General features: G+C 34.0%; 3 protein-coding genes and 1 long non-coding RNA gene across 11 annotated transcripts in view; all 4 read left to right on the forward strand.

Annotated features, from left to right (window-relative positions):
* Positions 1–4315, forward strand: part of LOC125062465 — a 79084-nt gene extending 74769 nt beyond the window's left edge. For both annotated transcript variants that reach the window (XM_047668429.1, XM_047668430.1), the window contains exon 17: positions 52–4315. The gene's annotated coding sequence lies outside the window, so the exon portion shown is untranslated. The remainder of the gene's footprint in view (positions 1–51) is intronic.
* Positions 4316–10951: 6636 nt separating this feature from the next.
* LOC125062548 lies at positions 10952–14631 on the forward strand. Its single transcript, XR_007119290.1, has 3 exons — positions 10952–11662; positions 12761–12928; positions 14442–14631. It is a non-coding gene; the product is annotated as an uncharacterized LOC125062548 (long non-coding RNA).
* Positions 14632–16428: 1797 nt separating this feature from the next.
* On the forward strand, positions 16429–16974 carry LOC125062541 (keratinocyte proline-rich protein-like). Its single transcript, XM_047668544.1, has one exon. The coding sequence runs from the start codon at positions 16429–16431 to the stop codon at positions 16972–16974; it is 546 nt and encodes a 181-aa protein (XP_047524500.1).
* A 1937-nt stretch (positions 16975–18911) lies between these two features.
* The window catches only part of LOC125062481 (period circadian protein), a 30827-nt gene continuing 22904 nt past the window's right edge, over positions 18912–26834 (forward strand). For 3 of the 7 annotated variants that reach the window (XM_047668455.1, XM_047668458.1, XM_047668460.1), the window contains exons 1-7: positions 18937–19338; positions 20955–21066; positions 21600–21683; positions 23955–24112; positions 25292–25383; positions 25784–25840; positions 26081–26212. In XM_047668455.1, coding sequence (XP_047524411.1) covers positions 19308–19338; positions 20955–21066; positions 21600–21683; positions 23955–24112; positions 25292–25383; positions 25784–25840; positions 26081–26212 — 666 coding nt within the window. In that variant the 5' untranslated portion in view covers positions 18937–19307. Of the gene's footprint in view, positions 19339–20954; positions 21067–21599; positions 21684–23954; positions 24113–25291; positions 25384–25783; positions 25841–26080; positions 26213–26834 lie in introns of all 7 variants that reach the window. The other 4 variants (XM_047668456.1, XM_047668459.1, XM_047668461.1 and 1 more) reach the window with 4 other exon arrangements.

Raw genomic sequence — 26834 nt, forward strand, 5'->3', positions numbered from 1 at the left:
AATAAAATAAAATTATGAACTAAAATCTAAATGATTTCCATTGCTTTTTAGGTATTTGGAATACACACCTGAACAAGATGGGGCATGGATAAATACATGATATCGAAGATCTACAACAAAGAATAATCGTTGAGTTTTGTTGTCCTTCGAAATTTGTAATAGTTTGATACGGCTTTGTAAAGAGCATGAAAGTTGTATTGTGTTCAAAAAATATCAATGAAGCCTAAGAGACAAACCAATAATTTAATTATATTTTTTTTCCTAAATTAATTTTCAGGAAAATATATTTACTATCATGTAAAGTTACCATATATTAAATTAACATATAAAAGTAACTCCAGTTATATTAGCAGATTCATTTCTATTGTTATCGTATTGGCGTTAACGTTGTTATTTCTAGGATATTATTTTTAAATTCCACAGATCTTAACTAGCTTTATAGAATATTAAATGAGATATATTTTTCAAACGAATTACAGGACAAAATTATATTTCTATTATCGATTTAATTAAAGTATGGTTAAAAATACCTAGTTATTACTACTATATGTATCGCCAAAGGCAATGAAATTGCTTTAGTTTTTGTATTAATTTGAATTATTTTTACTTGACCTTTCAACACACGATGGACAAGATATAATAATATAAAGGTTGCCAATTTTTGTTCTCAAAGACATTGCCAGATATCATGTTTTAGTTTAATATTCCTATTTCTTTATGTTAGATAAACATTAATTCCCACCATTTTTAATTATATGAGGCCTAATTATATGATTGTTAATGTTATGCAAAATGTCTACTGACATTTTAATTTAAATATTGCTTAAGTTAGTGCCAAAGATGATTGAAGTTTAAATAATTATAGGTATACATTAATGTCGGCCTATGAAGTTGTTAGTACTAGTTAAATGTTGAATTATTTATGTTTTTGTTTATATGAGAACGCACATGGTAACGTAGCTTGAAAGGATAATTTAAAATATAGCTGTTAATATACTTATTATTTATTATAATTTCTTTTAATCCTCACCATTATTTTACGAACGTTCTACAAAGCATATACTTCTGTTTTCAGTTCGTGTTAGGAATGCTGTGTGTTTTAAACAAATTGTGAAAATGTAATTGATGTGATTATACTGAACATTTTCTTATTGCTTTAAAATATTGGCAAGAGTCATATGGTGTTAAAAGCAGGTGGCGATCACCTTTAAACTTATTCATTTTAAGAGTCTTAGACGTCTATAGTAGTCTAGAATTATTGTTTTTAACTTTAAATCTTTATCATACATTCCTAAATGTTATTGTTTGTCTAAAGATAAACGTTGCTAGTTCGCTTGAAGCATTTTATATTTTGGATGCTAAGACGTAATTACGCAGTTATGAATGTCTTACGATATGTCAGGTGATTAAGTAGTGTCGAAGACAATTAAAGTCTTTGATAGTAATTCAATTCTAGTAATCCGGTCAAATTAGACAAAAAAATAGGGGTAAGGTTACAATAATTCGCACTTGGCTGAGTAAATTTTTTTGCACGTGCCGGATCGATGAGGACTTTTCACATTTCCTTTATAATAGTGTATTGAGCAATCCTACCAATATTCAGCCAAGTGCGAATTATTGTAACCTTGGATGTCCAAATTGACCGGACTATAAGGCCAAATCAAGGTTTATTGTTAATTACGTTTTATTTGCGTGAGTAGATTTCGAATTTTAATTTGTGCTGTAAATAATATTATGTACGTATAAATATAGGCATTTTGAAATTTTTTCGTAAATGCTTGTGTGAAATATTTGTTTTTGATTTCTAGAAATCAAAAAGGTGTAGATGTAAGTTTCGTTTCATTGCTTTACTCACCGTAGCTGGTAGGAGCGGGGTCCGTCCATCTGATCGTTATTTCGACATGGCTTCTTCCCATCACGTTAGCTTGGCAAAAGAATTTACAACAGTTAAGAATATTTAATTACTTATGATAAATAATTTAAAATATTCAATAATATAACAATACAAACATAGATAAGCGGATATTCCCAATGTGTTGTTTTAAAGTTTTAGGATTATTTTGTTAACAAGCCTTTGCCAAGAAAACATCGCTATAAAATAATAAAGACTGAGCTTGTTCAAGAAGCCTGAAGCTACGGTGAATTTAGATTACATTAGACTATAGGTTTTACTGAGAAATTGATAGACATTTAAGAAATTAATTGAACAAAAATACGAAACCCAGAAATGTATTTTGAACGACCAATCATCACAGAACATTAAATAAAAGGTTAAAAATGTCATATGCTTGTGACGAATGTACTATTTGGCAGTAAGAAAAATAAAGTGTAATTAAGAGTCATCTTTATAAACGTCTTAGGGTCTTGTGCAATGGCGTCGTTCCTAGAAGTTATGAATGTTTAAAGCCAATACTTAACAGAATTAAAAAATATATCATTATATAGGTTTCATAGTCACCAATGAATAATCTGAAATGGTTTTAAAATCCTGTCAAAAAGCCCATTGCCTAAACGTAGCTAAAACACTTCTTATTCAGCCGCGTACCAGAGCCGTACCGTACCGTATTAGAGCCGTATTAGGAGATAACATGCAGATCGGATAGTTTTCCTAATGGCTTATTTTATTTTAGATTACGTAAGTTAAAAAAAATACTCAGTTTTACATATTTTAAGCTTTTTAAATGATATGATAATCATTTATTAAATGTTCTGTGTTATTACTATTATCTTCGGTGTTAAATATATAGAAGGTTAAACAAAAACATAACAACGACGTTTATAATCGTCCATTGCCGCTTGTGTGTTGTGTACAATGTAACAGAAGATAACGAGGTGCAAACAATCTCGTGCCCGAAAACATGCTCACAGTTGATAAATATACTTTAGTAAATAGTTCATATATATACACTAATGTTAAAGAGATCCAAACGTTGTTGATACTGGTTTTATATAACCATTTTTCATTGTACCTTGATCGGAATCGCTCTCACATTCCACCCACACGGGACAGATAGGCTTATGTGGTGACTGCGACCTGTCTATTATTTTATTAGCATTCTTAGAATGTTCGAAGTATAAATAACAAATTGTGAGTATATCGGCGCACATCGTCTTGACCTTTTTCTTGTTACTGTGTATTGTTGTGTGTTGCTGCTGCTGGATTACCTCTCTTGGTGAATACTTCTTATAAACATTAAGCTTAACATGTAGTGCTATAGTAGGTAATTACAAAGATGTAAGGAGAGAAACAATAAATTTTTTTAAATAAGCTATTGTTAGAGTGTCTTTATATTATTGTTATCCAAATAGGTTCGTTTTTTGTTACTTTGTTCGAAATGCCAGTATATTTGACTCTTGTATATTTGCTTAATGTAAAAGATGTGTACTTTTAAACATTTTATCCAATTATTGTGTGATATATTGTGGCTGTATTTGGAGCATTTAGTCAGTGTGGCAATACAGCTTATACAATGACTTATATAAGGGCATTAAAGTGTATAATTTTGACCCTAAAGGGTCAAATAACAGGAAATAAAAGCCTGGATTCGGCATTGATTACTGCGGGATCTTGTATAAAAGTTTTATATTATGTATAATATTGAGTAGTAAAGATTTTGTGAGAGTAGATAACTTAAATAAGTATCTAGTTGTCTATTACGCATTTTTAAAATTATATAAATGTATACATATTCCACTGTTTGTGACAGAATTAAAAATATGACAAAATTTAGTGAATAAAGATAATGGACGTGTTCCATTAAAATTTTTAACTTTCAAAAAGTTTAGATCGACGTTACATAAACATCTTGACCAATAATACATAGTTTGAGATACTATTTTGAAGAAATGCGTTTTAACCGTTTCTTAGTGAATACCACTTACATTGTCCTCAATTTATTGTTATCAGAAATTCCCCATAACAAAATTTTATCCTAAACTTCTATAAATTCTGAGTCAAGTAAGTTATTACGAGTAGTTTAAACGCATTCAAGAGGGTAATAGTTTCAAAGTTAAAATGTTTCAACGTTATATTCTTTCAATTAATAGAAATAAATATGTTTTGTGTTAGTACGATAATATTACTATATCGAAGATTATTTTGAATATTTATCGTGTATTTGCTTTGTAGTAATAAGTGATTATTATGTAATAGGAAATGGACATAATGTGACCATTAGTGAATGATACTAGATTTGGTTTAGTTAAATTGTAAGTGACGTGTGACTCATTCAACGGACTCGTTTAGTAATAAACTTTTATTTTACGTTGACTTTCTGTAAGCAGATAGATTTTAAATAAATACACAATTATTGTACACTGCGCTTTTATTGGTGAACATTCAGAAAGAGGTGCTCCTTGTCCTAATTAAACAACAACTGAAGTACTGCAACGGCTAACAGTGCTTTTATTGATTTACATATATGTTTAATCAAATCAAATCAAAATCATTTCTTCATAGGTAACTCAATGTTCACTTATGAACGTCAAAAAAGTAATACATATTAAATGCTTCTAATTTAACATTTACTGCCAGTTCTCAAATCAAGGGACGTAGGACGTAGTCTTCCTAGACAAGAACTGGCAATAAACTCTCCGCCACTATTTTTTATTGCCAATTTTTTTTGGTTTACACAATGTTTGTAAGGAGCTGCAACCATTACACCATGCTCCACATGACATCTTAAGTACTTAATAGTTAATTAATAATAATAAGATATGTATTGGTTGAAGAAAATTGAAAATTGGTTTTAACAATAGACACAAGCTTTATGCAAGGGTTTTTTTAATATTTTAATAAGTATTACCTCCACGTGCCCTTATTAAGGATTCTAATCGGTTCCGCATAGGTTTGATGAGGGTTATTAAAACATCTTGCGGAATATTGTCCCATTCTCCTGAAAGTGCTGTTCTGCCACTGTCGTAGGCATAGGATTACTCGCATATACAGCTCTTTTTAAATTGTCTCAAAGATGCTCAATGGGATTAAGATCTGGCCAATTGGCCAGAGGAGGTTGTACGTACTTACAATGAATTCATTGTACGTACCCCAACCTCTTCGCAATATTTTCGAACTTGTGCAGCAGCGTGCGGCCGGGCATTATCCTGCATTAAAGTAAAATTTTAGCCTATAAATCTCATGTAAGGCACCACGTGATCTTCTAAGATCTCTGTTATGTAGCGTTGTGCAGACAAACTCCTTCTACTACCGTTTTGTCCGACCATGTATATGAACACAAGTTCTGTTCGCCCGTTCATCGATATGCCACCCCAAACCATGCAAGAACCATCTCCAAAAGGAACACGCTCCTCAATGCAACTTTGAGCATATCACTCCCCACGTCGACGATAGACTCTTCTGCGACCATCTGCATCATTTAAACATGTCCTACACTCGTTTGTGAACACTACGGAGGCCCATTACTCATCTGTTCAATTTAGGTGATCACGCGCAAATCTTAAGCGAGTTTGTCTGTGAGCTACAGACAACTTTGCACCGTAAGATGGGGCTCCAAAATAGTTGGAACATTGACGAAGGCAAGGGAGCTGCTGCTATAAATGCTGTCGATGAGCGCGGCGTGGCGAGAAAAACGAGCTGCACTCTTTTGGCAATTGAATTCAAGGTGGCCAAAGCTGCTTCAAAGCCACAGGGACACTTATGGGGACTACATATTATGGGCACGCTTAAGCGAAAGTTGATGGCAATTCAAAGTAATTCAGGGTGCGAAAGGGTTCCAGTGCGAAATATTGCGAAGGATAAATATTAACCCAATTACCGGCTTTTCTAGACCCCACTGCCACCAACCTTGCGCAGTCTGAGATATGATCTAATAAGTTATGGAATTTAGATATTGTTATAGTTTTAATCTCTTCCAAATATTAGGTCTTGAACCAAAAGCTATTACTGTCCAAGCAATATCAAGATGATTTCGATAAAGACATTTCGCTGTCGAACTTCCTTACTGGTCGCGGCGGCGAACGTGACTGGTGCCTCGCCTCCCGCCTAGCCGTTGGCACCGCCGATCCCCGTGGCCAGGCCGTAACATATCTTTATTTTTCCCTCCCTCTAAATCTCGGAAATCTAAAGTTTAAGATTTGTATAAATTTGAACAAGAAATAAAAAAATAGTTTACCATAGAAGTTTCATGGCATTCTTCTGACATGTGTACTTTGTAGGAACTTTTTTGTATATACTCGTAAGTAGCTTGATATATTTTTATTAGTTTACACACTATTTTTGAACTCATGCATATTTGACCACCAATTAATTCGTGGAATAATGTCAGTAATCAAAACTCCTTTTTATTACTGACATTATTCCACGACGTTTTTTTTGACTCTTTGTTATTCATATAAAACACACCATTGTCAAATAAATCGAGCTGGTAGTGTAAAGAACATAAACTGAATTTATATATGGTTATATTAATTTAATGACAATATTAAAACCTAGCCACAAATCAAGTGTGAAGTACAAAGTGTTACTTTTGTACCCGGTCTCCCCTAATTAAGTTAGTGTTGGTCTCCAAACATAGTCTAAATTACATAAATTTTCCGTGTTTTAATATTTTTTATTCGCGTGAACCTTTGTGATCTCGTATTAACAATGTCGGATATTGAGCCTGTCGATCAACAAAACTCAGAAATATTAGGTATTGTTAATAAGGAAGAATTTACCATAGAGTTACAAAACTATTACAGCGGGCATAATGAAAATAGTAAAAAATGTAATTGCAAAAAAATAAAAATAAAGCTGTTCTTTGTAACTCCAGGTGCCACAACTCGTTGACGTGCAACAATAATTGAACATTTTTATTGGTGCAATTTACTTTCTTATTTTTTTATATAATAGACAATTTTGTTATGTTTTCAAAAACATTTCATGTTTTCGATTTGTTTTTTTTTTTAATATTGATTTTATTTTGTGATCGTTTTTTTCTAAACGTTAAGAAAATTTCATTAATTTTTCAATTTTAATTTGTGTTTGAAGAGAAAATATTGTTACGTTTCTGATTTTTTTATTTTGATATATTTTTTTTTATCAGGTGATGTCAGAATAATTGATTACCTACTAAGTAATAAATACTAATTTTTGAAGTGCATTTATTTTATTTGACCGATACCCTTGTTTCATTCCTAACTCTATGGACATATAACGGTCTACTATAAAGCCGACCAATCAGCGCGCGAGGTGCGTACCGTTTCACAATTTGACGATTTCACTTCGATAGATTATAATCTACCGAATAATAATACATTAAATTGTAAGCAGTACCTTGAGTTCACAATCTTTCGACAGTTTATAATCTCGCGAGATAGATTACAATCTAACGGTATTTACAATTTTACGTTAACATATATAAGATTGATTGTTTTGAAATTGAAAGAATTGAGAGAAACACAAAGCTAAAAAAATATAGATTATGCCATTGGCATCAAATATTTTTTAAGAATTTTTTTCCGATGTGAAATAACTTAATTTCCCTTATAGATGGCCGCATGCATTCCTACTATCAGCATCAAACCCGTAGCGGAGCCAGTACGCCTCAACCTGTGTCAGCTCAGTCGCAACCCGTCGCTACTCAACCCCATCGGGCACATTATACCTTTATTATATATTATTTTATTATTTATTTTTTTTCATTATTCCTTTGCAGTTACAAGTAAGCATTAACTAAATGTATCGATGCTAGATATAACCCAGCATTAATTATTGTATTTTTGAAGTGAAGCTTCTTTATCGACGTATGGGAGAAATTTTGTAGCAAATCGTCACGTTTTTCGGTTACGCGCCATGTTGCTTTTTGAAGTGAAACTGCTTTATCGGTGTTGGAAAAAAATTTATCGTCACAGTTTTCGGTTACGCGCCATCTTTTTCTTGTCCCTACCACGGTTGATCCGAAGAGATTCGAAGTCATTAATAAAAGGTCATAAAGAAGTTTCACATCTTACGTGTGCACACCTAGTACAAGCACACATTTTTTTATAAAGAATTGCACAGCGTTTAATGCGCCTAAATTAGAATTAAAAGTTTCCCGCATATAATTAATATCAAACTCTAAAAGATATCAAATCTGAACACTATCTTTTAATAACAGACTTTATGCCCTGCGCCGGCGCGATACAGAACTGTACCCGCTCCCCAGCCTGGTGGAGGCAAACAGATGATATGCTATTCGGAGAAGATAATTAACATGTTAAACCCTTTATAAAGCCTAGATTATTGCAATATAAATGAATCCCTACAAATAATTGATCTGTTATTATGGAATTTCATTTATTTTACCGATGATAAAACATATGGGCTCTAAATAATAAATGCGGCTTTTTTGGTCATTATGTAAAAAATAGTGGATTTTTTCAAGTATTTCCTAAATAAATGAGTTTTGGTATAATCGTTAAGTTTCAGGTAGAAGCTTATACGTTATGTGAATAATTGGTACTTACTTGTCAAACTGAGATTAACTCGGCACGATGTATGTTTAAATGGGATTAAGTATAAACTGAAGGAAGTTTTACGAAAGCTAAGCTTATTTCTGTTTAGGAATTTAACATATAATTTAACTTACATTTCTTAGCATGTCTATAATACGATTTACCTACTAATTACCTCTACCACAACCCCCTAAACCAAAAAAAAATAAGAATAATATACAGTACCTTGCCGACATTAAACTGTAGAACGCTTATGAAAGAAACTAGGCTAGAAGAACTGGAAGAAGCTATACGATTTATCAAATGGGACTGTATCGGTCGCTACGATATAGAAAAAAGAGGGAAGAAATAAAAGAATATGATATTTTCTACTTCTCCGGAGGAAATCAAGATTTATACGTAATTGGGATCCTAATAAAAAATATGAATGTAAATATTTAGAGCAATTCTTACAAAGAATAATAAAAAAATTCTGTATTCTTAAAGAAATATTTACATTTATTTCATATTACTAGGAATAAAAACTTATTCCAATCTTCTTGCTTTGCATGCTCTTGAGGAGGTTGATCGTATACGAGACCTTGGTGTGACGCTGGATAGTGCTCTCAGTTTTAGTCGTCATCACGAAATAATTATAGCGAAATCATTTCAGATGCTCGGTTTCATTAGGCCTAATACCACTGACTTGGTAATAATGACATATTACAATGTTATAAAAATGAAGAGATCCCTTTCCTACTGGAAAGTGAAATCAGGCATGCCATAATGAAACTTAAATCTGCAAAAAGCCCAGGAGATGACAACATAACTAATGATATAATTAAAGCAATAGTAGAACCTCTAACATCACCTCTCACCGAACTGTTCAATGAAATTTTAAAACACGAAAAAATACCTAAGCAGTGGGAAACATCTGTAATAACATTACTATATAAAAAGGGAGACCCAATGAACTTCAATAATTATCGACCTATAAGCTTATTGCAATCTACTTACAAACTTTTTACAAATATCATCCTTATCAGAATGAAGAAGGAGCTGGAGTTCCAACAACCAAGAGAACAAGCTGGTTTTAGAAGTAAATATTCAACGCTAGATTATATATTTACACTTAGACAAGTCATTGAAAAATACATGGAGTATAAAAAGACAGTGTATATAGCCTATGTGGACTACTCCAAAGCCTTTGACACAATCTTACATAACAAACTCTGGTTAGCTCTACGGGAACAAGGAATACAAAATAAATATGTTAACTTACTAGAAAAGATATACCTACCAAAGAAGTAAAGCCACAGTCAAGTTGGAGAAGAATAAGGCAACATGTTTCAACTGAAAAGGGGTGTTCGGCAGGGCGACCCCGTGTCGCCCAATTTATTCACCGCACTTCTGGAATTTATCTTCAGAAAGCTGGATTGGTCACGGTTGGGAGTAAATATCAATGGCGAAAATTTAAGCCATCTTCGGTTCGCAGATGACATTGTTTTAATAACTGAAAAGCAATACAATACATGCTTCAATCCCTAGAAGACACAAATAGAGAGTGTGGACTGGAAATGAACCCTGAAAAAACATGCATAATGACAAATGGCATAAAATACAGTATAACCGTCAACAGTAGAAATATAGAATATGTTGACCAGTATGTCTACCTTGGTCAAAATATATAATTTAAAAGCCATTATATAGAGGATTTGGCATTCTGATAAACAATAAACTACAAGCTCCCACCTTTTCAGAATGCCAAATCATAAAATGACTGCTTCACGACTGATTTGAGAGCGACCGCCGATGCGAAAACCGCTGTGTGAGTTCGAAAAGTGAGTTACAGAATCGCAGGGCAGAAGTGATTATGTTGATCGATTACAGAAGTTCAATTTGCAAACTCTCGAGGATCGTCGTATGATTGTGGACCTGGTGTTTTTGTACAAATTGATGCACGGCACGATTATTTGTCCAGATATTTTAAAAAAGATTTACTTCGTAGTGCCTAGAATCAACGCAAGAAGAAGACAGACTGATACTTTTGTCGTTCCACAGTCCGTAACCAATCTAGGTAAACATGCGCCCCTCAGTAGAATACTTAGGAATTTTAACCAATGTAATTGTAGACATAGTCTCGACGTGTATTATGATTCACTTCCTAGTTTTAAGAAGAAAATTCAGTCATCTCAGCCATAAGTCATGTAATATTTTCCACGTTTCAATTTATTTATGTTTAAAGATACAAATACTTAAGTAAACTCTGTCCGCTATCATTTATTAGAGTCAATGTTGTGTACACCTATAATTAGATTGCATGCTAGAATAAAACCCAATATTATAGAATAATTATAAATTAATAGAAAAACCTATAAACAACAATGAAACATGTTCAATGTTTATATTGCAGCTTTAAATTGTGATTTTTTTAATTAGTTCCGATTTTCTAGAGAAACTTCCAAATTTTTTGAATTCATAAAATAATACAAACAACTTACGAAATTTATACCAAACTCACGAAGTATTTATTTGGTTTCTTTAATGTACACATTTAATGTCGAAATCAAAAGTAAAACTTCGACTTCCAGTTAGTGCTTAAGCAACAAGAAATAAAAGTTTTCTACACGTGGCCGCGACGGCGCATTGTAAGCAATGGCACATGTCCTTCCGTCCGCGTGAGCCTAAATTAAGAACTCGAAACAAGTTCAAACTTTTCTCGTCTGTAAACTTGATAGACTTCCTTGAACACCTAACGTCATCTATATTGCCTGAATTCAGATTCAACATTTTGCATACATTTGGTCCTGTATCGGTATTATAGATTCTTGCAGTTTAGACCGCTGATCATAGATGGCGTAAAAGTTTTTAAGGGAAAATAGCCTTACCTGTTTCATAACTATATTAGTTACGATGAATATTACTAGAGTGCCTTGAGTAGCTGATGGATAATGTGTAAAAGCGAAAAATCAATAACGATTGGGTGTCAAAGATTTGGTTATAGTTAGTAACGAATATTAATGGAGCGTGGTACTTAATTTTTCAATGAGCTCGAACGAAAGGCTCTCAATGGCCAAGCCATGATTTAAATTTTAATTGGCAGTTTAAATTGAAATCGTAATGTTTTTTAATCTTGTAATGTTTATAAGTGCCTCCACATTCTCTAAAACATATATTTAATTAAACGAAAATTAAGGGCTGTGCGTGATATAAATCAACAAAAGAAATGTTTTTTGAAACGTATTAGTAGGTACATAAATTAGTTAGCATATATGGAAATACAATTCTTCCTTGTTGTAATACTTTTTACCAGTCGAACTTCGCAAAGAAATGACTATGTCTTTTATTGACATAACCTTTACACCTTTACAATTATTTTACATAATTTTAAATTTCACCGACGTTTCGCGTGCTTTACTGCGTGCGTGGTCACGGTGACTGAAGAGCAGTGTTAACAACAACCTGAAGCCAGGCAGTTATCGTACTAGGGCCGTGAAATTATCGTATATGGATCAAAATTATCGTACCAGTCAGGAAAATGGCTAAAAATACTTTAAAAATCATATGAAACGTCAACAGTAATATGTTGCAAATGATTTATAGTTTAAATCTTGTAAACTTGTGTTTATTAAATTGAAAAAAAACTAATCAAATTAAATGTTCGACATAAGGCACAGACCTCAGCTAGGCCCTCGTCCATTTCGAGTGTGATGAACGCGCCAACATTTCGAAAGAAGAAAATAATGTTTAAATGATAGAGACACATGCAAACAAGCATATTTTCCGTCAAAGAGGAAAAACAATACGCAATATTTTCTCTTTTGAACAATATGGTGTTCGCTTTAAGTGATATACCTACCTATCGTCTGTAAACATTGCACATTATTTTTATCACTTAAAATTCGTTTGGCATTAAAATGCTATCAAAGTCTTCCGAATCTGCGTCACAATACAAATCGAGGATTTTTTTGGTAGTGTATTCTGATGCGTTGTTATGTTTATACAATTAACGCTTTGTTTATCCGACTGTATTCGCATTTCGCCTTGTGACGCATGTGTTCCTAATAAAAATTGGGATGGAATGGGAATTGGGAGGAATAGGGGAAATAAATAAAGATAATACAACTTTTTCTACAGCTGTGATACTTTTTGACATTCAACATCTTTTGTCTTCAGTCACCGTGACCACGCACGCTGTAAAGCATGCGAAACATTGGTTAAATTTAAAATTATGTAAAATAATTGTAAATTTATAATAAAACATAACTTCAATCCAGTTAAAAATGTTTTCTTTAGACTATCTTTGTATAAGAGGCAAGATATTTAAAATTTTAATAAATCATTTCAGGTGGCGCCTCCAATGTACCAACCAGCACCGGGATCGCCATCTAGAGCGGCTCGGGGTGCACCAGAAGGGGCCCCATCTGGGACAAATGCAATAGCAGACACAACTTCACCAATGACTGTCCCTCCGAATCCCATATACTATGCTATGAACGTCTGATATAAGGATTAGGTAAAACAAACCGTATACCACTTCTAGAAGAGACAATTCTTTTTTTGACGAACATTACCAAATCCAAATCGCTCATAGTATATAAATAACGCGTTTTAATAAGATGAATGTAAACACTCATAGATACACACTTCTACGGCTAAAATCTGTAGGTACATATACAGGGTGGCCAAAAAGTCGTGGATCAAATGCAAATAGGGGATAGATGAAGTCATCAGCGGCAAAAATTTGTTCTACGGGAGGTCTCTAAGGTCAACCCCTGCAGAGTTATGATTTATTTTGGTTTTTATATGAAAATTGACTTTTTTTTTACTAATTCTTCTTAAAATTCGAAAATATCTACATCCTGTATCTTTCTCATAATATCCACTAGATTGGTACAAGCCGTCGGAAATATCTGGGAACCTCGCTGGAATGCGCTTCCCCTGGCGCTTCCCCGCACCCCGCCCCGTTTTCGCCTATCCAGTACCGTTGCCAACGCAATCGCCGTTTAATAATTTATTTTCAATTTATTTCATTAGGAGGAGAAGACAGTGACAGCGAAACCGAAGACAACATTTTGAGTGATAATATAGAAGATGACGAAAACGACAGCGCTACCATGTCTGGTGTCGAGGCTTTTCTAGAATAGTTTCGCCACTTTCTCTTCCTCTCTACTTTTTCTTTGTATTATTTGTAAATTTGTAAATAATTAGAATTTTAAATAATGTAAATAATAAGTATTTGTAAATTTCAAGTAGGTACGAGTATCAATAAAAATAAGTACACAAATAAAATATTTTTTATTTTTACATCTTCAATTTTTTTGCTATCTCTCCAGTTTGTATGACGTCATTAAGCCAGGTTCGCAGATATTTCCGACGACTTGTACTGATGAGTTATTGCGTTAGACATACTATGTATAGTTGTTTATTGAGTGTTTTCAAGATAATATTAAGTGATACGACATAACATTTTTTCAAATCATAAATTTTTCTTTACTGTGAAAAAAAATTACACCACCGAAAAGTATCCCTGTATTACAAGTTTTGGAATATCTTCTTCTTCAAAAATATTATCTTCAATACACTCAATAAACAACTATAAATAGTATGTCTAACGCAAGAACTCATCAGTATCAATCTAGTGGATATTATGAAAAAGATACAGGATGTAGATTTTTTCGAATTTTAATAAGAATTAGTAAAAAAAGTCAATTTTCATATAAAAACCAAAATAAATCATAACTCTGCAGGGGTTGACCTTAGAGACCACCCGTAGAACAATTTTTTGCCGCTAATGACCTCATCTATCCCCTATTTGCGTTTGATCCACGACTTTTTGGCCACCCTGTATATTCTGTTAAATAAAAAACAAGTACCCTTCTTCCATCACGAAACCAATAATGTTTCGCCGGAATCGAACCTAGGATTTCCTGCACAAATGTGCACTTTTAATTAGTTTTCCTTCAATCAATCCCATGAATAAAATTAAATTATGAACTAAAATCTAAATGATTTCCATTGCTTTTTAGGTATTTGGAATACACACCTGAACAAGATGGGGCATGGATAAATACATGATATCGAAGATCTACAACAAAGAATAATCGTTGAGTTTTGTTGTCCTTCGAAATTTGTAATAGTTTGATACGGCTTTGTAAATTCATCATGAAAGTTGTATTGTGTTCAAAAAATATCAGTGAAGCCTAAGAGACAAACCAATAATTGATGAAACATGATTCATGAAACATGTAGATGCGCTTAGTAGACATCCGGTTGATGCTATGAACATGAATCGTCTAGAAGTGGCGGATTTGTTTTATACGGTGCAATGTCAGGACGATAGTTGAGCGCAATCGTTAGTCAATTAAAAGATAATACCGGCGGATATAAAATAATTTCGAAATTATTGATGATAGGCTCTATCGTAAAACCTTGAACGACAATAGGTTAAAATATTCGAGTACTACGAAGAATATTTCGTTTATTTTCCTTCTCTGATCACATAGTCACCGATCACGGAAAGGCGTTCACGAGTAACTTTAAGAAGTTTTCGAACTATAAACAATTAAGACATACTCTCGCTTGTCCGCGTTCTATCGGTCAAGAGGAACGTACAAATAAGATAATACTGGATGCATTACGAGCCACAGACCCCAGTGAAGCCTCTAGCAATTGGGCTAACTCTTTGCCCGACATAATTTGGGGAATTAACAACACAATTGATAATAACACCATTTACAAACCTTACGATTTGATGTTTGTTCGGACCGGTAGATCAGTATGTGATGTTGCGGTTCCCGGGCGTGTATCTGAACCAGTAGAGTCGCGTCGAAAGAAAGCATCTGATAGGATACTAAAAGCGAGTTCTACAATGAAACGTTACTTTGACAAAAAGCGAAAATCTGCTCACATCTATAAGCAGGGTGATTTTGTCCTATGGCGACAAACACCGACTTGTAGCGCATCCAAAGTTAACACTAAACTTGACGACTTGTATTCCGGTCTTTATGTCGTAACTAAGGTAGTGGGCAATGATAGGTACCAAATGAGAAGTACACCTAAAGGGTTAACACTTTACGTGGATATAAGAGTTTTACTGGATTAGTATCTGCCGATTCGTTAAGACCCTATAAAAGCATTATTACTGTATCTGATAGTGCCAGCAGTTCAGATGAGCAACTTGAAACCGAAGATCTGATTGATTTATTAGAGAGCTAATTGAAGTTGTTGTTCCCACGGGAACAACTGTTTCAGGATGGCCGAGTGTAACGGACGTGACGTCGCCAGTCACATCCTGCCAAGCCAAGCCAAAGCCAAGCCAAAGCCAAGCCAAAGCCAAGCCAAAGCCAAGCCAAAGCCAAGCCAAAGCCAAGCCAAAGCCAAGCCAAAGCCAAGCCAGAGCCAAGCCAGAGCCAAGCCAGAGCCAAGCCAGAGCCAAGCCAGAGCCAAGCCAGAGCCAAGCCAGAGCCAAGCCAGAGCCAAGCCAGAGCCAAGCCAGAGCCAAGCCAGAGCCAAGCCAGAGCCAAGCCAGAGCCAAGCCAGAGCCAAGCCAGAGCCAAGCCAGAGCCAAGCCAGAGCCAAGCCAGAGCCAAGCCAGAGCCAAGCCAGAGCCAAGCCAGAGCCAAGCCAGAGCCAAGCCAGAGCCAAGCCAGAGCCAAGCCAGAGCCAAGCCAGAGCCAAGCCAGAGCCAAGCCAGAGCCAAGCCAGAGCCAAGCCAGAGCCAAGCCAGAGCCAAGCCAGAGCCAAGCCAGAGCCAAGCCAGAGCCAAGCCAGAGCCAAGCCAGAGCCAAGCCAAAGCCAAGCCAAAGCCAAGCCAAAGCCAAGCTAAAGCCAAGCCAAAGCCAAGCCAAAGCCAAGCCAGAGCCAAGCCAGAGCCAAGCCAGAGCCAAGCCAAAGCCAAGCCAAAGCCAAAGCCAAAGCCAAAGCCAAGCCAAAGCCAAGCCAAAGCAAAAGCAAAAGCCAAAGCCAAAGCCATAGCCAAAGCCAAAGCCAAAGCCATAGCCAATGCCATAGCCAATGCCAATGCCAATGCCAATGCCAATGCCAATGCCAATGCCAATGCCAATGCCAATGCCAATGCCAATGCCAATGCCAATGCCAATGCCAATGCCAATGCCAATGCCAATGCCAATGCCAATGCCAATGCCAATGCCAATGCCAATGCCAATGCCAATGCCAATGCCAATGCCAATGCCAATGCCAATGCCAATGCCAATGCCAATGCCAATGCCAATGCCAATGCCAATGCCAATGCCAATGCCAATGCCAATGCCAATGCCAATGCCAATGCCAATGCCAATGCCAATGCCAATGCCAATGCCAATGCCAATGCCAATGCCAATGCCAATGCCAATGCCAATGCCAATGCCAATGCCAATGCCAATGCCAATGCCAATGCCAATGCCAATGCCAATGCCAATGCCAATGCCAATGCCAATGCCAATGCCAATGCCAATGCCAATGCCAATGCCAATGCCAAAGCCAAGCCATGCCATGTTGACCAACCCTCCAGCCAACCGCCATGCCTGCCAACCGCAAATGCCAGCCACTTGGAGGGGATGAGCCTATATAAGCCAAAGCCAGCCATATTAAAACCTACTTTTTGGAAGACGTAACAAATAAAGAACAAGTGTGCTGTCACTCTGCCGTTTTATTTTCGCTGTCAATTATAATAAATTAAAATACAAATATCAATAAAAGAATAGGTCAATTATAATTGCTTAAGTTAGTGCCAAAGATGATTGAAGTTTAAATAATTATAGGTACAATTCTGCTAGTAACAATAATTCAATTGTCAAAAGTAAAAAAAATCAATAAGAATCAATTTTAAACAACACGCAAATCTGATACTACGAGTAAATTTTCTTTTCCCGGCTATATTCATTTGTTTTACTCCATATTTATATAATTTAATCTAAAAAGTTTATTAAAAAAATAATTTCAAAGTAATCCTGAAGATTGATGCAGTTTATGAGTCCGTCAGTATATATTTTAGCTTATTATCTATTTGAATAGAGCTGCTTTACGGCCACGAAGGTTTTTTTTCTTGTCTGTGGGAGGTAAGATGGGGCTCCAAAATAGTTGGAACATTGACGGAGGCAAGGGAGCTGCTGCTATATATGCTGTCGATTAGCGCGGCGTGGCGAGAAAAACGAGCTGCACTCTTTTGGCAATGAAATCCAAGGTGGCCAAAGCTGCTTCAAAGCCACAGGGACACTTATGGGGACTACATATGGGCACGCTTAAGCGAAAGTTGATGGCAATTCAAAGTGATTCAGGGTGCGAAAGGGTTCCAGTGCGAAGTATTGCGAAGGATAAATATTAACCCAATTACCGGTTTTTCTAGACCCCACTGCCACCAACCTTGCGCAGTCTGAGATATGATCTAATAAGTTATGGAATTCAAAAATTGTTATTGTTTTAATCACGTTAAGATTATTAAAAACAGTGTTACGTCACGTGTATTTCAAACAAAAACAAACGTTTTTCAAGATCCTGTCCTTTCCCAAAATTCGTTGCATAATACTTGAACGCCCCTAAAACATTGTGTATTGTGTTATTTTGCCTCGATATTCCTATGCGCATCTTTCGCTTACTTATAAGATTCGTGTATGTATCGTATTTTTTGGGAAAAGTATTTTCGATAATCTAGTAGAAAACTTTATAACTCATGCAGCGTAGGAGCCGAGTAAATGGAATGTTGTCGATTTCTATTAGAAAATTCTTGCATTCATCTAAGAGAAGCGGGAAGCTATAGTTGATATCATTATATTTGTAAGAATAAATAAAAACAAACATCAAAAATATTAACAGTTAATTAACATGGAAATTTCCACTTTCACGTACAGTGCGTAGTGTTTTTGCATTGTCATATATGATACATTAATAATATACAAATTGTAAAATTTAATATATTTATTTAAAAGAAATATCCTTATTTTACCAAGTTGATTCTTAGTTCCCAAATGTTTGTCATCGATGATCGCAATATAAGTACTTGCAAAGTTGCGACCAACACGTGAATATTCTTAAAAAAGTGATGCAGTTATCATGCTTTCTCTTTCACAGCACGTGTTCACGTGCGTCTGAGCGTGAACCGTAGTGATGTCTGAATAATCTTACACTGAACTTTATTCGATTGTACGGCAATCGGTTTGTATTACTTATAATTTTAGATTACAATTGTTATGGCGGTTAATTTTGTAATCATGATATTTTATACTAACTCGTTATGAAAAAGGGAATTTTGCTTTTTACATGTTTATTATCAAAAAATAACTTTTTAGTTTTCAATGTGCAAACTTAGACTCAAAGGTATACCATACGGATTCCCTTATGAAGAAAGTCCCCATTTTATGGCATTTGTCATAATTTAGTACTTATATGTTATAAAAGCGCACTCACGCTAATTACCTTTTATATATACTTGATCGATAATTCGTTATTCGATTCAAGCGCCACTTCTAAAATCGTAAATGATGAATTTTCAATTTACCTAGAACATCACTACGCAAACTGACAAATAGGCTCAGCAAAAGAGTGAGTTTACTTATTCAGGTTCCACATCTCGTTGGATGAATATAATTTAATATAAATTTACCAAAAAATGTAAGTTCAGTTTATAAAAAATAATTTGGTGTTTTTTAATTGCGCAGTGTAAAAATAAAAAACGAGAGTTAAAGTGTTCCATAGTGCATGTTTTTTTTATTTGCCTACGGGGATGAACTAAGATTTAAGATTTTTTTAATAATACGATAAATTGAAATATTTTATATTGAACTATTAAATCTTCTTAGTATCTGAAACATATTACTTATTATGAGAGTGGTAATAAGAAGAATAATAACATTGAATAACTATTTAAATCTCTTCCCATTGCTAAAGTAGAGGAAACAATGGAAAACATGGCTTTTAACATGATAAAAGGTAAGTTTTTATCTTGTCGTCAGTAAAATATGCAGTTAAATTATTCTAGCCACTTTATAGTTCTTAAAAACCTATACTATATATTTAGGTATAGGATATTCTGTTAGATTTTACAAATCATGGATTATACTAATATATAATCATGGATTATAATAATATAATCAATCATCCTTGTGTATGTGATTTTTGTATGAAGAGAATAATTATATGCAAGGTTTTTTTGACTTTCAGAAGTATACAAATGTTGACATTAATAAACATTTTGACTTTGACCAATAGAACTTGCGATAGACAATTTTTTAATTTGTTTATGATCAATAAATGCATCAGCCTTCTGTGTTTCCTTGTGTAAAACAATTGATTTTCTGGAATTAAACTCAGAATGTCTGGCTAAACCATAGTCTGTTTAAACTGAATACTTAGGGATTAAATGCTACACTATACATCTGACCTACATTGTATGTTGGAACTAAAAGCACCTGCCTGTAAAAAACCAAGTCTGTAACCTGTTAATTTAAACACCGAAGTTTAAAAAATTAAAGGCAATATAATGTTCCTATGGACAATAAACAAAGGGGTCCGCATATATTTTGTATTTTCAAGTACAGGGCATCTGGTGCCTTCAAATCTGAAAATAATATTGTTTTGCATTGTTGCTTGTGTAACTAATCTTCAGCAACAGTTGCCATATAATCTTCTTCGTACTAATATTATTGATAAAGTTTAATGTGAGCTGTGCGTCCTGTGGTTTTTTAAATGTAAATAAATACATTAATTATAGTTGAATCTGGATGTAGATTTAGTAAAGTATACAATATTAACAGTAAACCAGTCTTCTCAATGCTGAGTTTTTTTACTTTTACATAATATTAGGTAAAATATGTTTAGCCTGAGAAAAATATTTCATGGTAAGGCGGTGAGATTTCCTACAGAATAACATTGTTTTGTTTCATTGAATTGTTTTCTATAGATTCTGAATCTGTGGTCTCTGATCAAAATGTGATTTTTGTAATATTGAAGAGAACTACATTGCATACTGCAGTTGTTTTATTGCGAATTGCTTTTGCGAGTGTAGTATAAACTTAAATGTATAAATTTGATATTTGATTCAAGGAATTAAAACCGAAATTAGTACAAGACTTATTACCAATGTCATATGAAGTGTAACTCCATATATTTACTTAACTTTGGTTGGTTTACCCTGTCCCTCATACATTAAAGTGATAATTTACTTCCATAGTCGTAACATGGAACTCTTAAACGAAACAATACAGTTTTAAAATTTAAAACTGGTAAAGGACAACTCATTGAAAAAATATTTTGCAAATAGACATTTTGACATATAAACTGCTACAAAGTTATATAAAACACACATAACATAACCCAGTCTGTAGGTAAAACCGTTCAGCCGTTTACTTATAGTCAACGCACCTGAATACGGCTAGATAAGCACTTCAACGTGGGTATAATATAACAATTATACGTACATTTTGCTACCACAAACGTCTCGACGGAAACTTACAAATATGTACGTAGGTTACGTCGGGGTAACCTCTGCGCGATTGTAAAGCATATAAATAAGTGTATTGAAATTGTTTTATCTTTTATATTTATAGTGTCGGAGAGTAAAGTTAACAAAGATATGGATAACATTGATGACTCGGAAAACAATGCGAAGGTTTCCGATTCGGCTTACTCTAACAGTTGCAGTAACAGTCAGGCAAGAAGGTAAGAATTAGTATTAACTGTTAAGATAGAATAATGATGTGAAATAAATAAATAAGATGTACTTAAATGATAATTATTGGTAATGTATTTTTATGTTGCGGTATTCTGTGTTAAAGATACCAGTAAATTGAGAGCCGATTCTACGGAAATTATAGTTATTGTATTGTTTTAAAACTCCGTTCTTTAAAATCTCTCAGTATATTGGAGAGACATTAAAAAATAAGGTATATGCGGCGTTCATTGTTTTTGTATTGTCCGTACGAAATTACAGAACTTCCAATAGCGATATCAATACTGAAGTTTTGTTTGCAAGATGGATGGGATGTAGTTTTCTCAATATCCCTATCCGCTTATCTCGTAACCTTGGGATCGCACGAAATAAAAACTCAATATTGGGATCCGTGCCGTTATTGGAAGTTACAAAGAAAAGTGATAGAGGCTAAAATGCCAACGGTTCGTTCGCCCGAGATCGAATGTGGCCCAGGAATAAAACTTACTAATTTATTACTAAACTAATGAATAAAACTTTTTAGCCGAAGCTCACAGTCGACGCATTCAGGAAGTCATTCCAGCGGCAGTAGTGGATATGGTGGAAAACCCTCCACTTCAGGATACAGGTGCGTACTTAATTTACCTATCAGTTCAAATTTATTTTCAAATAACTTCAATACAGGACGTCATCAGTCTGTTCTGTATGTAAATTATAATGTTTGATCTGTTTGGGCTTCCAACTTCATTTCGTTTCGTTCATTTCGTTATTTGTGTAAGCGTGTTTGTCGACAAATTTCGCTGAATCTAACTGTGAGCGCCCACTTAATCATTTTGCTTATTGTAGTGTTCTTCAATCGTGAAAATATTTTCATCGGTAAAGACGATATTTCTACTGCGTATCGCGACGGAAGGCGTTTTGATTGTTCCACTCTCTTCTTCTTTTCAATTTTAGTAGGGCATCTCCTGTATATCGACGATAAGCACCGAGCTTCAGGTCTTGTATAATACGCGATAGAGTCCGAGCGGGAATCTTCATTTCTCGCGATAAGATTTTTTTTCTTCCTAATGGGTTTTTTTTACTTTTTCACTTGTAACTTTTTTAATTTTAGATTTATGATAAAAAGTCAGACAAACATAATTGTAGGCAAAGCAATTTGCTACAAAATATGTCTTTACAATTTTTTTGTACGATGGATTGTTTAGGACATATAGCCAAAAACGTATTTTCGCCCCTTTTTCCATGATGGCGGCCAGGGTACAAGGGCTCCAACTTCACAATCTTGGGTTTAAGCTTGTATTGACCCCTCCCCCTACATGTCCCATAAATTAAATTGTGTCCTCTAAAAAATGTCCAGCCCATTGCAATGGACTACCATTCCGTATTGTAAAAAATATGTGAAATGGCCCAAAATTTAAAGAAATTTTGTGTTCCACATTCAAAATAATAAAAAAATTGAAAAAAAAAATGGCCAGATTAGTTTTTATTTTTTTGTATCATTTATGTTTACCTAAATTGTCATATATTTTAGATAAGATAGTTTGAAATAGAGCTTTTGAAAAAAGACCATATATATAGTATTACGTATGAAGTGCTAAACTTTTCTTAATAATTAATACTTGTGCGATTTTCGAAAATATATTTTATCAACGTGATGCTTGAACAACGTGAACGCTGTTAGGATAAAACGTGACTATAAAGTTTGCGTGGGACGGTTATAGCTCTTCCTTGCACGTGACCAGATTCAACTGGTACTGGAAACAGATGAATTTCTACGGACTCAAAGGGTCACCTTTTTTCTGATGCAATAAATAAATTATTGTTTATATCCGTTTCAGTGTCTACGTGCTGTGTGTAACTATGGTCTTATGCCTGTCATCATATATATATTATGCCTATGATTACTGTATATTGTAATAATTGGCGGATATTTTCTATATTATTGGTTTCGGATTTGCGACCGTACCTTCGCCCACAATTTCTAATCTTCAATTTTATGGCCCGCGAGATCCTTTAATCACGGAAATAGATAGAAATCCTTAGACGGATGTTCCATCAATTCGAAGCCAGCTTAAATGGAATTGCAACCTTGAACTCGTGCGTTATCTTAGTGAAACAAGACAACTTTAGCGAGTTTGCCTCGCCGTTGCGTATTTTCTCACCCAGCTTATTTGTTCTGCGTACAAAGGCTATGGCTAATAAAGGCTCCACGATTAAGGTATTAAATCATTACCACCACTGGTTACAGAAAAAACAGGTCATGATCTGACTGGCGGATGCTATCGCCATAAATTTCTTTGGAGTTGGTCGGTCTTTCCCAAGTCATGAACTGTTCTTTTGTTTCCGGGTTCTATAAATAGTGAAGCGTTGTCCATAGTTAAGAATCGAGCAACAATCGGTCAAGATATTATTATAACAAACCCAAAAAGTTTTGCGAATTTATCAGCCTCGTTTGTCAGAAAGCATTTTAGCCACCCACTGCTGATTATTTCATATTCGTACCCAAATGGTTGCGATGGTCTATTTATATCTAGACATTACCGATTGCCCGAATGTTGATTTAATTTTAAAAGAAAAATGGATGAAATAAGACATTGATAATTTATAATAGTAATTTCTATTCCGTAAAGTTAAGAAATGGTATGAAATCTTATTGATAAATGCAAGAATATTTAAAATAAAGTGCTCCATCCGTAATGATTTTAGTGACCGTAGCATACTATTTGCGTCTTTACGTGCGTTCTCATGGCTATAGTTTTATGCTTTTCCATACAAAGAATTTGATTACACGACCTTAATAAAGGTAGCTCGTGCACAAAATACTGCATGAACTTGTGAAATAAAACTGTTATAAAGACAAAATATTTCTTAACTCATGAATATCTTTTTTATTTAACAGTAGCAATAACGTAAGCCAAGCTCCAGATATACGTTGTAAGGTAAAGAAAAAGAAGAAGCAACTAGAAATTGATTCTGTAGCGATCCAAGAAGAAAACCAGATAGTACCGGATCCAGAACCTGAAATTAAACCAATTGAAAAACAAAGTAATGATGATGGTGCGTAACTTCGATAATTACTATTTAATATTTTTAATTACTCAAATTTGTATTAGGACACAGATTTTTTTTACATTAAAATGGTTTTTTTGCTCTAAATTAATCTACTTAATTTTTGTAAGTTCTATTTTCATGACGTATTTTTTTAAATTTATAAAATCATTTACCACATTTATTTGGTTTAATGAGTTAAATAAATTAACTTTTAGAAAAGCTCAATTAGAGTAGGATTTTAAACCGTACAAAAGTTGTTTAAATAATTTTAAGGGCACTCGCTTGAAACAGCGGTCGATGAACATACATGTTATGCTTTATGAAGACTTATTTAATTATATATAACGCTATGTAGGTTTACAATATCTTGGAAAGATAATAAACCCAGGCCCAATACATCCATTTACAAAAACAATATAATTTGTTTCATTAATTCCGGTTAAACGATAGGTATAACAATTTCTGTAGATTGCTGACGGGCGACCAAGTTAGAATACAAAATATCTGATCCAAGAATTTTATTTGTTTGAATCGGTTTGCTCTGACTTAAAAACATTCTCAATTGTTTGAAGAGGAACTTGCAGTCCCTCTAAAATTTGGCAGCGTAGTTTTATTATAGATTTTCTGACATATCAATTACATTGAAAACTGAGAACATTACTTTCATATAAATATTCTTCTGATATTAAAAAATCTATTAACGCAGGCTTATAACGTGTTTCGATTTTTTAGAATCTTCATATTAATTACCGTAATGTAGACGTTATTTTATTTAAAAAATAAATGAACGAAATTTTTTGCCAAAAATCAATTAAAAATAATGGCGGCCAAATTTTGATAGGCACCCTAGTAAATATATATTCTCTTAATTATAAATAAACATAAAAATTTGGTTGTAAACAAATAGTCGATGAGCACACCAATCCTGCAGCGGGATCTTAGACCATTAGAATGCAGCTTGTCATTCGAGACAACACTGGTATCCCAAGTCGCTAAGTGTGCATCTTGTAATTATAAACACTATTAGGGTCATTAACCCTAAGTGGTATATATATATTTAAACCGTGTAGATAATTAAAATTAATTCTAATGCAAGTGACCCTTACTGTTATAAATCAAATGATTTTATTAAAATAAACATAAAAAAAAAATGTTTAATATCCTGTCTTCAATATGTTCATGCAGATGCTAGCTCACCTGGCGTGCAGAAAAATGACTTATTACAAGTTGAAATTAATGACCAATCGACTATAGACAAAAGTAGTTCAAAGGATAAGGTAACTAAACTAAGATTACAACTATTCGTTTCCGTCTCAGTGTCTTTCACTCAGTCTTTCTATGTCTGTTTTCTAGATATCTTTTTTTAAATAGGCAAATAGGTGATCAGCCTTCTAAGTCTGACACACGGCATTGATTTTGAGCATAATTTTTCCGACATCAATGTAGTTATAATACATGTACTGAACTCTCGATCATTAACACTGTTGACAGTTCGTGTTAAATAGTAGGCACGAATGTATATTCACATATATCAAGATCTCAAACCATACTCTCAGACTTCAGGTCTAGCTTTAATTATAATAAAAAAGTTATGTTAAAATCGGTTCCATTGAAAAGTGTCCAATAATATGGCCTCTATCTTTTTTGTATTAGGTGCTAATGATTTAAATTTTTTAGACAAGTTTGTGCAATATCCCGGTACAAACACCAGTAAAGACGTTGTTGACCAATAATGTAAGTACTTTATTCTTACTTATACCTAAAGTTTAGTTTCCCTGCCCATATTTCATTTCATTTATTCTAAACGTATATTACTTCGTACTATATTGCCCATTTGTTATTTAATTTATAAATCAAAATCCTTTTTCTTTTAGAACGCAACAAAGAGTGATCTATTGTAAATTAAAATTACAGTGAAACTTTAAACATTTGTAATAATCTGGTTTAAATGTGATGTATGTTTTATTGTTCTAGGATGGGTTTTCGTGTGTGATATCTATGCAAGACGGAGTGGTTATGTACACAACAAATTCCCTCACAAACACATTGGGTTATCCAAGGGATATGTGGATTGGACGGTCCTTCATTGACTTCGTACATCCTAGGGTGAGTTGATAATTGCTTTATTAACGTGACATGGATGACGGATTAATCATCATTGAATTCCATCAATAAAAAATTGAGACTATTGAATATAATCATACATGTTTGAGCACTTTAGATCTTGTTATCATATTCATATTAAGCGTCGTGTTACCGATCCAAATATTCTTCTTACAAAAGTCTATAAAGGAGGTTGATACCGTGGAGTATGTATTTACTACTAGGGTCTAGGGTCACATGTTGAGCTTCTAACATGTGTCGTACACTGCGTACATAATTCATAGTCGGAAGTGTGGAATAATCGCAGTTTTTCAAACATCGTTAAGTAGAATTAATTGATAGGGTTTAACAAGACTAGGGTACTGAAAACTAAAATATCCGTAAAGATTTTGGGAAAAATCTCCTATATGACGGTCCAAAATAGTGTGAGCATTCAATTATTCAAATTGCAATGTAATTATCGAAGCCAACGAGCTTTATTAGCCGTAGTAGCCTGAAAGATATTCAGCCGTAGCGTTTGTTACATAATGTAATTAACTGGCTGGCTAATGCTTAGACCATGCGTACGATATTATTTGGCAGAAATGAAAAAGATTAAACATATGACATAAAATTCATTCATTCA

Source organism: Pieris napi, chromosome Z (genome assembly GCF_905475465.1).
Source record: "Pieris napi chromosome Z, ilPieNapi1.2, whole genome shotgun sequence".
NCBI classification, from domain to species: domain Eukaryota; kingdom Metazoa; phylum Arthropoda; class Insecta; order Lepidoptera; family Pieridae; genus Pieris; species Pieris napi.

What these genes read in the sequence shown, in the direction of transcription:
- LOC125062541 (XM_047668544.1), top strand. Translation starts at nt 16,429, where the DNA reads ATGCCAATGCCAATGCCAATGCCAATGCCAATGCCAATGCCAATGCCA.